The sequence below is a fragment of the Echinops telfairi genome, unplaced genomic scaffold, assembly GCF_000313985.2.
Source record: "Echinops telfairi isolate 266 unplaced genomic scaffold, ASM31398v2 ScPeMD7_443;HRSCAF=831, whole genome shotgun sequence".
Lineage (NCBI taxonomy): Eukaryota > Metazoa > Chordata > Mammalia > Afrosoricida > Tenrecidae > Echinops > Echinops telfairi.
This window is the reverse complement of record NW_022104341.1, coordinates 61279419-61293683: the sequence shown is the minus strand read 5'-3', so window position 1 is coordinate 61293683 and position 14265 is coordinate 61279419. Positions and strand designations below refer to the sequence as shown.

The window sequence follows — 14265 nt, the reverse complement described above, 5'->3', positions numbered from 1 at the left end:
CATCATGTCTCATAGTGGGGCTGGCCCTGTGCTCCTCTCTGTGGACCGGTTGCTCTAATTGGGGTCATCGTCCTCAAGGTCTGGTGGGCCAGGATGAACTCCAGTCTCTCCTCCTCCCCCGTCACCAAGGTTCTTTTACGACCTGTTTTTTTTTTTAGGATAATCTTGCTTTCTTAAAGTCATCTGCACCTTACATCATAACCTAATTAAGAGAGTAAAATCTATCATAGTCAAAAATCCTAGGGCTTATTCAGGTTGTGGAGATTGAAGCCAATCTTAGAATTCTGAGTATTATTAAAAGTATAGTGTGCCCTTTCTCTTTTAAAAAAGTCTAGGCACATTTTTAGGTGGAGGGCAGGGTGGCGGACTGTAAATATGCTTACAACAGGATTTATTTAAACCTACTCTCCTGTTAAAGATACAAAAGCACTGAAAGTAAAGGTAAAAAGAATTATTTAGTAATTGGTTAGTAGTTACACTGTACTGTACTATATGGTTGCTATGAGTTGGAATTGACAGTATAGAGCTGCTCCCTAGGGTTCCCAAGCTACAAATCTTAACAGGAATCGAGTGCCACATCTTTCTCCCATGCAGCAGCAGGGCACGTGGCAGCCACGTTTAACATGCAGTACCATCAGGGCTCTGTGAGGTTAGATAGGCAATGGATATAGGTAAATGGGGACACAACCCAGGCCTATTTCGAGAACACATGCTGTGGCTGTGTGCCACCAGATTAACTAATGAATGAACATACCCGAAGAATTATAGGTAGAGCTTCCCTCCCTAGTTTATTTGGTTTATCTGAAAGACCAACAATCACAAAAACATGTGATGAGGAAGGCGGAGAAGGACATGACTTCAGGGTAAGCGTGGCAAGGAGATGACATCAAAAAATATATATGTGAACGTTTTAGGAAAACAAACCTGGGCTCTAATGGAAGGTGTTTCCCATGCAGAACAAAATGTCTTTGGCTAGGCCTCCACTTACAAATGTCTATGTTCAAGTGGTTTAGATATCTGAACAGCGGATACTATTAGTCTCCATGTGCTGCTTGGATTCCTTGTAGGAAGCAAATCCAGCCAGTTGCTACCCGCCTGCTAGATAAACCCACAATGTCATCTCGCTCCCACTCGTCACCGAAGCCCCAGTCCCACTCCTCAGCTTGGGTGCCTCCCTAACCCAAGTCCATCACAAATTCATGCTGGAGCCAAGTTCATGATAAAACACAAGCTGCTCACGAGCCAGAGTACACCATGGTCTCGTTTTCATTAGCAAACCCCAAACATCATGGCTCCCACACACCCACAGGCTGACGGGCAGAAAGTTCGATCTTTCCCACCCCTCTCATTCTGGATATAATTCTCCAAGTTCCAGTCTCACTGTCCCCTGTACTCTGCAACTTTCTGGACCTCTCTAAGGACTGTTACCTTGCTTTTTGGTGTCTGGGGGATTTAGCTTCTAATCTATGCCCTGACAGCACCTCCTCAGCCACTCTGAGCTGTTGCTTTTTATTTCAATAGTGTGGTACTATTGTCTACTCTTCCAGTTGGGACCAAACTTTAAACTTCCAGGTGGTTGTAGGACTACCTGATTTTCTGTACATCTCTCCACAACTCTGGAAATTCCTTCTTCCGGTTATCTTTAGTACTTTCATGGAAGAGCCACTCTCTTGGCCAAAATGTGTCATCTGCATATCACAAGGGGCTAGTAAGCCTTCTTCCAATCCGGATGCTGCATTCTTCCTCATATAGCCCAGTTTCTCAGATTATTCGCTCGGCACACAGACTGAATAAGTGTGATGAGAAGATACAACCCTAACATACCATCTTCGTGATTTTCCACCATGTAATATTCAATTGTTCTGTTTGAAAGGCTGCCTCCTGGTCTATGTGTAGGTTCTGCATGAGCACAATGATGGGTTCTGGGATTCCCAGTCTTCTCAAGGCTATCCATAGTTTGTTATCATCCACATAGTCAAATATTTTCACATAGTCAATAAAACACAAGTAAACATCTTTTGGGTATTCTCTGCCATTAGCCAAGATCCACTTGATACCAGCAATAGTATCTCTTATTCCATGTCCACTTTTGTATCCAGCCTGAAACTCTGTGATAGTGGTGGCATTATTTAATAATTTCCACATTCGATTGCGTCACCTTTCTTTGGAATGGGTACAAATGTGTGTCGCTTTCAGTCAATTGACCAGATAGCTAGATACTGGAAATGCAATGACTCAACATTCTCTGACCTTAGGAAGTTACACTTTGGTGAGAAGAAGAACCCATGAACAGATAGTTTCAAAATACTGCAGTAATGCACAAAGATGTGCCAGGAGGAAATAGAACACAATAAATTCTGGTGGATTAGGAAGCATCTGAGAAAAGAAAGCCGATATGTATGTGTAAGAGTGGGTTCCCTGGGGAACGAATAGGGGAACCCTCCAGGAGAGATCAACAGCCCCATGCTTCTGACACCTCCCGAGTGCAGCACAGTGGACATCCATAAACAAAGGGGTGGATCAGAACAAAAGCAGGAGGCTTTGCATTGCCTTGTTAAAAAGTCTAGATTCAATCTGAGGTGGATGAGTTGTTTGTTTAAGCTTTTTATATTACAATAAATGTGATGCCCTCTCTTCTTGGAAAAAAAATCCACATGCACATACATTTCCAAAAACAATCCCTGCCATGGCATCAATTTTGACTTATTTTTATCCTATAGGACAGACTAAATTGGCCCCTTTGTATTTCTGAGAGTATAACTCTTTATGAGAGGAGAAAGCCTCCTTCTTCTCCCACAGAATAGCTGGTGGTTTTGAACTACTGACATTATAGTTTGCAGCCCAACATGTAACCTACCATGCCACAAAGGCTCCCATACACACAGAGATAACTGTAGCAACACAAATACACTTAGGTGCATGAGCACATAGAGTTGTGCACAATTTCAGCCCCCTACCCACTCTTCCAGAAGCGAATCCAATCGCTGTCCATTTCAAAACAGGAATGTTGGAGACAGAGTAAGCTGGGCTACTGAAGGGATCCCTTGAAGCAGGCAGGAAATGACACGACCATAACACTGAAGAATTTTCTTGGCTTTAATCTTTACAGCATCAAATTGCCAGATGGTTCTTCCTGGGGAAAGAAGGTGGCTGTTGGGGGTGGGGGTGGGGGTGTAGTGTCGGAACCTCCCACTTTTAGGTTAGCAGCCCATCACAAGCCATTCCCATCACCCAGGCTTCTTTTAAATATATTACTGGAAATTGTATGATAGGGCAGTCTGGAGGCAGAGAGTGTGTTTTGTAAAGACAGTCTGTGTCTCAGGTAAGCTTGGGCATTGGTGGGAAGACTGGAAAAACCCTGATCTTCAGTGATCATTTCATGAGGGTATGTATCCAGCAGGGCCACGTTATCAGAACGAACTGTTCTTGGATTGGCGCTAGAGTTAAGTGGGGGCCCAGAATCCATCTGCTTGTCCCTGGGATATGCACAACTTCCGGTTTCCTGGATTTGGGTCTTCTTTACATGCATTTTGAGCTACTAAAATCCGGAGGAAAGATCATGATTGATACTATCAATCGGTGGGATTGTCTAAGAATGAATCTACCAAGTACATTTTTGTTTCATTAAAATACCACAAAGCAATTCTGGTGGCGCCAGGCTTCAGTGCTCAGCTACTAGCCAGTCTGTTTTAAACCACAGAGCGCATGTGCGGGAGAAAAGACTGGCCGATCGACTCCATTAAAAATTATTCACCTCACTGCCATCGAGTCAATGCTGACTCATAGCGATCGCTGTGAGTTCCGGAAACTGCAACTGTTTACCGGAGTAGACCGTCCAGTCTTTCTCCTGGGGAGCTGCTGGTGGTTTTAACTGCTGGCCATGCGGTCAGTACCCCAAGCGACCACTAATCCACCTGGACTCAGCACAGAAAACCCGGTTCTACTGCGACGTGAGTCCCCGGCTTCCGCAACAACGATCCAGTCTTGCTGCTGTTGCGTGCTGTTTTCCTCATAGCAAGCAACTCTATGACAGCAGACAAAATATTGCGCTGCCATGTTTGACCCCAGCGTTGCAGCCGCTCTGACCATCCTTCCAGGCGAGCGGGAGGCGTCGTGCGCTGCCCTACACTTTCCCAAGCCACGAGGAGGGGGAAGCCACCGTGCAGAGCCTGGAAGGGAGAGGCAGAAAGGCTGCCAAGTTCACGTAGAAGGAGCAATATTTGCAAACAGATGGGGATCAGAAATGTTCATCGGTTCCCTCTTTTGGAGCATTTTCCCAGGGGAATGGTAGGACTCCAGGACACAATAAAGTATGTGAATGTACTTTGCAAAGTAATTAGCCATTTAAATCAAGATACTGTTTGTTACTAATGAGTAGAGGAGCTCTGGCGGTGGCCTTGGTAACGCACTGGGCTGCTAACCACAGGGCCAGCAGTTCGAACCCAGCAGGCGCACTGCGAAAGAAAACTGAGGCTTTACAACATCGGAAACCCTAGCTTCTACGCTGCAGCGTTTCAGGGGCGGAATGCACTAGATGCCAGGGGATTGGATTAATGAGCAAATTCCGCCATCTATTAGTTAATATTAGGTCACCCCAGATATTTAGAGTAGAAAAAGAGGAACTTCCGGTCAAGGCACAATTGTAGTGATGTACAAACTGGATTTGGGGAATTCACCCCACCCAGGACATCAATATCTTAGCAACCTGGAGTCACAACTGTAGGAATGGGAGGTGTGACAACGGATGTCATTGGCCTCTCAAAAGGTAATCGTTGAAGGATTGGCTGTGGAGACAGCCCATAGTCCCGCCCCTTGTCTCTGATTGGATGAAAGCGACCAAGCCCAGATCGCTGATTGGATGAAAGCGACCAAGCCCCGGTCGCATTCTTTCCCGGCGTAGGGGGCCTGTTGCTTGGTAACCGATTCGCTTTTGCCAGCTAAGCGGACGCTCGCTCCACCGGTGGAGTGGAGACGCTCGTCTACCCCCGCCTCACGTGTACACCGTTCACACCCACTTCTCCAGCTGCGCGGCCAGCTTGTCCGAAATGTGCCGTGCTGGCGCTGCGGTGACCAGCCGCGGCCCAGAGAGACAGTGCCAAGTTTCCCTTCGTGACACTTTCCGGGTTCTACCTATTTAGAGGAGCCCGGACAGAAAACGGCTTTTGGGTTGGACAGAAAAGAAACGCAGTCATACACCAAACTTAGAAGGCCCTTACTTTGAGGGGACACGCCACCCTGGGACTTTAGAAAGGGTGTGGGCCGGTAGCCCATCGCTTGAAACACCTGTCCCTGCCGAAAGCTGTGGAGTTGGGAGCCAAGTAGGAGACCGACTGCTGCCCCATCATGCACTGCAGAGCTCACCTCCTGCTGGAAAGGGATTACGAGGAGTTAATGGAGAACAACTATATGGTGAGTGCTGAGAACTGGAGGGAGGGGACAACGGTTTTTTGTTTTTAAGTCATTTTACCCGTGTTTAGCTCATAAAGCATACCTTCTCACTCACGCACGGCCATCTGCTTACGGGAGTAGAAAGTCCAGACTTTCTGCCACACAACCTACTTTAGTTAATTCTCATTTCGCACTGCGTCATCGGTATTTAACTAATGCATTTCCCATAATAATTGACTTCATAGTAACAGTAATCGTAATATGCCTTTCATGTGTAATTCTAGTATATTATAGTTTATTGTTTAATAATAGTATTTCATCATCTCCATTACCAGGATGGAGTACACTGTGCTGGTCAATTTATATAAACCTAGGCCTGGGATAATAGGGTTTACCAGGTAGTAAGTAACTAGTAGAGGTAGAGTTGCACTTATTAATTATAATACTGTAAACCGTATTTTAACTACCAGAACCTTAACCCTCAGAAAAGTTCAGTAAAGATTGGGCTCAGTATTTCACTTTAAGGTTTTCTGATTCTGAAACCCTTCATCTTTATTAACAACAGACAGGACGGCAGTACTCATTGACCCAAATGGTTACCAGTGTCTGAGTGCCACAGGATGACCCATCCCATGAAGTATGAAGAGCGAAAAGTGGGTTGAAGAGAAGACAGCAATCTGTAGGAGGAGGACGTAGAGTGCTCCCAACAGTTGTGTTAAGTGTGTGAAGTAGTTAGTTTATTGTGCCAACCTGGCCGAGAAACACATGTGAGGTTAATTGAAGGGCGGAGGGATAAATGGCTCGGTGAGCCTCGCCTTTCTAGTTCTCCGGTCTCTTGCTTTGAGATGGTCGCACCAGGGTGCAGCTGCCTTAGCCAGTTCCCTGCTTCAGTTTGCAAGGCCCACTTCCTTCAAGACATCCCCAAGGAGAAGCCACATGGACCTACCCCGATGCAGGCTTTACGCTGGGTGCTGGAGCAGCGTGTGGAGACCCCTGCCAGTCGGCTTTCCTCCTGCAGTCGGCATCACAGTGTGTGTTTTGTGAGATGGAGGACTTTGTGGATTGGTGTTGGACATATGGATTAATGGGTTAATGTTGGACTTGTGGACTTGGGCAGCACTGGGTTGGGATGTTTTCTTGATGCTCACTTAACCTGTATATATGACTCTCTCTTATTCATGAGTTTCTGTGGATTTGTTTCTCTAAAGTACCCAGACTAACACAGTGTGGTTCTGTGGCATTGTTTTCATCCATCTTTTCTATAAAATAGTATCTACACTGGAGGTGTTAGGTGTAGTTATTGAGTCCAACAACAAAGATCCTAGAGGCAGTGGACCCAACGCTTGGTATCACTTCTGTTATAGCTGAACACCCTGGTTCTTGGGTGAAAGAGAACTCCATGAAAGCCAAAGTGATGTAAATATAGATGCAGGTAATAGAGACATTACTGTACTCACCCAGAGTAGCACCTGGTTGCCAGTATTTCCTGATACTCCTCAGCATAATTGTAACATCTTCTATGCAATATTTTCTTGTCTCTCTCATTGGGACACATCAAATATAAGATAATCTTATTTTTATATGTAAGTATATAAGTAACTATCTTCCCAATTTGTGTGTTGATCAGTGGAAAATTTCTTGCTTCATGGCTATGAATGTTTTCATAGAGTATGCGCTGTGCTTCAGGAATAATCAAATGAACATACACTTTCCCACTATTTCCTTTTCTAATTTGAATCTTCAATTGGCTATAAACTTGTCCCCATCTTGACTTCTAGACCCACTTGGGATTTCCATGTTTATGATTTATTTTTTGTTGACTGCTGCATGGGTTTTCTGGAAGCCACCTGTCCTCTGTGCAACAAGGAAATATACAATATCTACCAAGATAAGAAAATACGCACACCCACGCTTCATGTACAGACATTGTTAGGTTCCAAAGATCTGCTCAGTCTGCAAAAACCAGCATCTGGCTACAATGGCAGTTGACCACATCAGATCACAAAATGGAAGATTGTTATATCGTTACATAATTGCCAAATTGCATCATTACATACCTGCCAAATCACTGAGAACGATGATGTAGCCAAGCTGACACATGATCTTTACTATCACAGCCATTGTTACTCTCACCTAGCACCTCGGCATCCCTTACAGTCAGAGGTATGTCGTTAATGTGCAAAATAACCAATACCAGAATTTTTACTACTGTACATGTGATATATCAGATAACAAGAAAGTTCATAAGTGAGGAGTAGGTGAAAATTAATTAGGAAAAGAATACGTAACTTAGTATCTGATTCTCAAAGTTAGAAAAATTACTTAATTGTTTCTACTTTTTTTTACATTAAAGGGTATTACTGCCTTTCCGTTAAGTGAAGACCTGATGCAATGGGAAGCTGAAATTGAAGGTCTTCACCATACAATATGGCAAGGTTTGTGGTTTTAAAACAAATGTGCTTTTAAAAGTCTTCATTGTTATAATTAGCATATCATACATATACAAATTATATATAAATTATATTTATGTATAAATTATACATGGTATTATATAAATTCTCCAGAAATTTTATTTCTATGTAAAATAACTAGAATTTGAAAAATATTCACATATTATCTACTCATTATTTGTTTATTTTTGTCATTTGTAAAGTAGATGGAAATTTGGCATTCCAATTTTTTATGTCAAATTTTAATGCTATTAAGTTATAAAGAAACAGGAATAATAAAGCTTATCAATGAGAATAGCTTCTACAATCGTCCATGAAATCAGACTAATTATTAAAATCCTATTGATTTCAAAATCATATTTTTATTTTTTTAATGATCCTCCCCTATCAAATTTGTATAAATCAAAATTTCAAATATACTGGGCCACGATATATTTGTAATCTTTCAATGATAGATTAACAAAATAGATCCCTTGAGTGAAACAGAATCCACAGACCTGTAAGGTGATAGTTATAAAAGAAAGAAAATAATACATGCTGTTGCAGAATGTAAACAGAAAACTGGTTAATTTTGCTTACATACATGAATAGAGTCAGAAGTTGTTTCCCACAGAGATGACAGTTGAGTGGATTCCTGAGGAGTTAATTTGCCAGGTTAAAGGATGGGGAGGACCTTCAGGTAAACAGCATAGCAAAGGACTTGCAGGCAAGAAAGGTTCCATAGGTTCTGGAAATGGAGAGTTCAGTTAATATGGCATGTATGGTGGGAGGCGTGTCAAGGGGACTAAGTATCAAAGGAACGGAGCCTGTGGGTGGAACAGACTGATAATGTAGTGAGATTTGCTTGTGAAGACTCTCGTATACTCACAGCTGCAGAATGGACGAGGTCGTCCTTTTAGAAGTCCACAAACCATCCTTAAACAGGACACAGTGTGGTCCAATGTCCTTACAAAATAAAACTAAGGAGGGTGGGGAGGCTGTTGGCAGAGACTTTACTAGTGTTAATCAAGGATAACATGACACTTCAGTAAAAATGTTTCTCTCTGTATCATAGGGTTATTCTTCCAAGTGTCAATACAGTTTACATCGGAATACAATTTGGTCCCTCCAGATGTGAAATTTAAAACAATTCCTTTTCATCCAAATGGTAATGCCAAATGAAAATGTTATCATCCGTGCCTCTGTTCCTATTACTCTCATTCTTTATTCATGTGTCACAGCCATATTTCTTCTGAATCTCTTTGTTATGATTTGAAATGTAAGCATGCTCATTGTGGAAAATATGAAAAGACAGATGACATTATCTGTCACCACCTCTTTTCCTGAATTATTAAACATTCTTCAGAAGGTCATTAAAAAGGGTTTTTTTGCCCCCAAAGATTATTTTTAATGATGAATGATAAATGTAACCATTTCTCTACTTTGTAATATTTGGGTCGGTTCCATTTTTTATTACTATAAAATGATGCATTGTGTGAATTAATCTTTTAGAAAAGAAGCTAGTTAAATGGTAACTTGAAGTTATATCTCAAAACTCACTGCCATCGAATTGATTCTGAGTCATCCTGACCCTATAGAATAAGGGAGAACTGCTTCTGGGGGTTTCTGAGACTGTAACCTTTTATGGGAGTAGAAAGTCTCATCTTTCTCTCAAGGAGCAGGTTGCAGTCTCAAACTGCTAACCTCTCAGTTAGCCACCCAATGAATATTTCAAATAAATAAACAATCAAAATGTTCTAAATTCTTTTTTCACAAAACCAAAAGAAATTCTGATAGGATTTTTTTTTTCACTTTATGGTGACTGAAAGAGTTTTCTGTGTATTTTTAAAAAATCATTTTATTAGGGGCTCATACAGCTCTTATCACAATCCATACACACATCAATTGTGTAAAGCGCATTTGTACATTCATTGTCCTCATCGTTCTCAAAATATTTTCTCTCCACTTAAACCCCCAGCCTTAGGTCCTCATTTCTTATGGGCTTTTGAGGGTGACAAGTAATATAAAACCAAGAAACTTCATGACATAATGATTTCATTCTTTCTTTATTGTTGTAAATATATAAATAGCACACCATTTGCCAAGTCAACATTTTTTCACTTGAACAATTCAATGAGATCAAATACATCAGTCATGTTACCACGAATTATCCTAAGCCAAAATTTTCATGTCCACAGCAAAAGTTCACTGCTTCTTAAAACAATAATTTCTCCTACTCTATCTCCCTCCTATACTTAGTAAACACTATTAAGCTCTGATTTTATTTGGTTGCCTGTCATTGGTACTTCATATTAATGAGATAATAAAATGTGCCCTTTTATTATAGATTTCTTATACTCAGCATAATATTTTCAAGGTTCATTCATATTATGACATATATTTGGATTTCATTTCTGTTCATGGCAGAGAAATATCCCACTGTATGTCTATGTCACGTTTTGTGATAATAGGTTTTTGGGTTTTCAGGGTTTTGAACTAATTGATTCTGATTCATCCCCCTGCTGACATTTTGCATTTCTACCTCAGATACACTGAGTCGGAATCTTTCTTGTGAAGATGTGGATTTTGATTCAGTGTCTCTCGGGTGCAATAATGAATTCTCAGCAGGTGTCCATCTGGAATGAACAAGTGTGAAGTCCTAGTTGTTTCACCATTTGTCTATCGTGAAGAGTGTTGCAATGATGGGTGTAGTCACTCATGCTCAAGTCTCTTGGTACCCTCCAAGGGCTGCTAGGACGTAGAATGTACTCGATGGCAGTACAAGAGGGAAGGAGTCCTTGTTCAGCTGCTGACTCTAAGGTCAGCTTCTCAAATTCATCACCCCTCCAGCCTTGGAAACCATGCACATTTCCCTCGAGTAGATGCAATCTCTGTTTCTAGACGGGAAATTTATGAATCGGGTCAGTAGGTTGGAAGTTATATTCAAATCAGGAGATATTTATGAACTTAATTGAAATGTATTCTCCATATCAATCTTCCGTACCATAAAGCTGATTTTTTAAGTTCACCTTTGGTCTCTTAACTTATATATGAACTTGAAAAGGTAGTATGGAGCATTATTTATAAGCCCACAAACTTCAACTGATAGTTATATATATATATAGTTGTAAATCATAGCATACATGGAGCCAAGTTTCCTTTTGTTGATGTTATTTACACTCCTACCAGAAGCTATATATAAAGTATTCATTTTTACACTCCAATTCTGGACATTGAAACGTTGGAGAAATGTTTCATTTGAAAAAAAAAGAAGCATGTACTTTTAAGAAGACTTAATTGTTTTCTTTTAAGTTGGTTTATTATAGTTCAAATACATGAATGAAAATTCACATATCTTAAATTTAAACTTTAGGAGGAAAAGTGTAACAGTCAAGCAGTAGTAGTATTTAGAGAGAACCAGCAAAGTAATGTATTGTCTAATCCAGACTACTGATAAAGTTCACTTAATGGTGAATAACTAGCAGTTTATTCTGGTTTCCTTCTGTGAATATATATAAGATAAATATCTTTTCCTATTTCTGTTGATTGAATTATGTTGTGTGGCATATTAACAGTGTTATCACATTTATCTCCTGAATGTTGCGAATACTCCTATTTCTTTTAGATTGTCATTAACTTTTAAATGTTGTTTGTACTTTTGGAGGATTAAAAAAATGGTTTACTCTTGTTTATTAGTCTTTCTTGTGGATTGAATTTTGATTGCCTAAAATATATGGTGTAATTACAACCCACTATGCCTGTGGTTACAATACCATTTGGGAATAGGATATCTCTCCTATGATGTGGCAGTTAGTCTTGTAGAGGTGTCTTAACTCAATCGCCTTTGAGATATCAGCGAGCAAGAAAAGTAATCATGCCAGGATAAACTGAAGGGAAGATCATGTGGCGATGATCTCTGAGGAATTTAGTGATGTTGTTGTGTTTTTCTTTGGTGCCACATCCAGATGGTTCCAACTCAGAGCAACCTTGTGTAAACAGAGCCAAGCACAGCCCCATCCTACACCCTCCTCGCCATCATGGCTAAGTTTTAGCTCACCATGGTAGGAACCACCATAGCAATCAGGTGGTAAGGGTCTTCCTCTTTTTCCCTTATACTGTCTTATTAAGCCTGATACCCTCTAGGGACTGGTTCCTCCTGATAACATCCCAAAGGACATGTGTCTACACTCATCATCCTGGTTTCTAAAAGGAATTCTGGCTGTACTCCTTCCAAGACATATTCATTCATTCTTCTAGTGGGCTATACAGATCAATATTTTTTGTCAACACCATAACTCACATTCATGGATTCCTCTGCGGTTGTCCTTTTCCACTACCCATCTTTCACATACATATGAAGTGACAGAACGTAGCATTGCTTGCCAAAGGCACCTCACTCCTCAAAGTAACACCTTTGTTTGTGTTGGGTTGGTGTTTCAAATCAGTTTTTTAAAAGCCTTTTATTTCAAATTTGCCTGATGCAATGCATTGATTTCTCGATTGCCGCTTCCATGAGTGTCAGTTGTGGGTCCAAGTCACATGAACTCATTGACAACTTCATTCTTTTTTTTTCCATTTACCATGAGTTCCTTATCAGTCCAAAGTTGTGAGGATTTTTATTTTCCTTACATTGACATGTAACCCAGACCAAAGGCTGTTAGTCTTTGGCTTCATCAGTAAGTATTCCAAGTTCTCTTTGTTTTCAGCAATCAAGGCTACGCTCTCTCTAGTGCCGCTTGTTAATGAGTCTTTCTTCAGTCTGGATGCTGTGCTGCTCTTCTTCATATTGTCCAGCTTCTCAGCGTATTTGTTCCTCATCAAGACTGAATAATATGAGAAAAAGATACAAACCTGACACACACAGTGTTCCCTTGTTTTGTGTGAACCACTCTCTCTTAATCTGGTATGTACAGGTCATACGTGAGCACAGTTAAGTATTCTGAAATTTCCACAGTTCACAATGCTATCCATAATTTTTATGATCCACATTGTTAAATTCCTCTACATAGTCAAACACAGTAAACCTCTTTCTCGCCTTCTCTCCTTACAGGCAAGCTCTATCTGGCATCAACAATGATGTCTTCCATGCCACACCCTCTTCTGAATCTGGCTTGAATTTCTGACAGTTCCCTGTTGATGTACTACTTCAACTATGTTGTCATTATCTTCAGCAAAATTTTGCCTACATATTCTTTCTCCTATGGTTTATTAATTTCCACATTCTGTTGGACTACCTTTCTTTGGAAGGGGCATGGATCTGGATCTCCTTCTGCAGTTGGCCCTGTAGCTGCCTTCCAGAATTTGTGGCCTAGGTGAAAGCGTACTTCCAGGCTTGCATTCATTTGCTGAACCATTTCCACTGGCGTTCTGTCAACTCCCGAAGCTTTGCTTTTCACCAATGCCTTCATTACAGCTTGTGCTGCTTCCTCTGTAGTAGCAGTGTTCCATCATATGTTACCTGCTGAAATGGTTGGAACGGTGACTCCTACTGGTCCAGTAACCCTGGACATTCCTTCCATCTGCTTTTGATGCTTCTTGAATCGCTCAATGTTTTTTCACACAGAATTTTTCCATATTGCAACTCAAGGCTTCAATTTTTCTTCAGTTCTCACAGTGGGAGACACAATAACATTGTTCTTCCCTTTTGGACTTTTAAACTCCGGATTTTTTCATATTCTTTTACAATACTTTTTATTATCTTCTAGAACTGCCCTTTGAAATCTTCCATTCAGCTCTTTTACTTCTTCATTTTTTTCCTTTTCACTCTAGGTACTCTACATCCAGGGACACGTTCCAGAATCACTTCAGTCAATAGTTTGGGGGACAAGCTTCCGAATCATTTTAGTCAATTGCTTTGGTTCCCCCCACCCCACCCCGTCCTATTACTTTCTTCATGTCTGAGAGTTTTGATGTCATCCCACAACTTGTCTCATCCTCAATTATTAGCGCTCAATGCATCAGATCTGTTCTTGACATGGTCTGTAAATTAAGGTGGGCTATAATCAAGGTTGTATTTTGGCTCTTGTGCACTTGTTTGAACTTTATTCAGCTTCAACTGAAAATTGCATTTGAGCAGTTGGTGATCTGTTGTGCAGTTGGTGCCTGGTCTTGTTATGACAGACGATATTGAGTTTCCATATCATCCTTCCACATAGGTACGTAGTCAATTTGATTCCTGTGTATCCCATCAGGGAAGGTCCCATACATAGTCACCATTTATGGTGTTGAACAAGGGTATTTGCAATGAATAAGTTCTTGGTCTTATAAAAAACCGTGCACCCCAACAGACTGGAATGGAAAATACTCCTAAAGGCCAGTGATCCTTGAACTAACTACAAGTTTTTCTTTCTTGGTGTGTTTTTATTTGTTCTTTGTCAGTGGTTTGTTGTTGTTGCTGTTTTGTTGACATTGTTGCTTGGTTTTGCTCTGTCTTGTTTTTGTGCATGTT

At 40.9% G+C, this 14265-nt stretch overlaps 1 protein-coding gene across 1 annotated transcript in view; it reads left to right on the top strand.

Moving 5' to 3' along the window:
* The window catches only part of LOC101649458 (inactive tyrosine-protein kinase transmembrane receptor ROR1), a 343582-nt gene that overhangs the window by 218332 nt on the left and 110985 nt on the right, over nucleotides 1–14265 (top strand). Inside the window, exons 8-9 of the mRNA XM_045292145.1 lie at nucleotides 7742–7823; nucleotides 8893–8985. Coding sequence (XP_045148080.1) covers nucleotides 7742–7823; nucleotides 8893–8985 — 175 coding nt within the window. The remainder of the gene's footprint in view (nucleotides 1–7741; nucleotides 7824–8892; nucleotides 8986–14265) is intronic.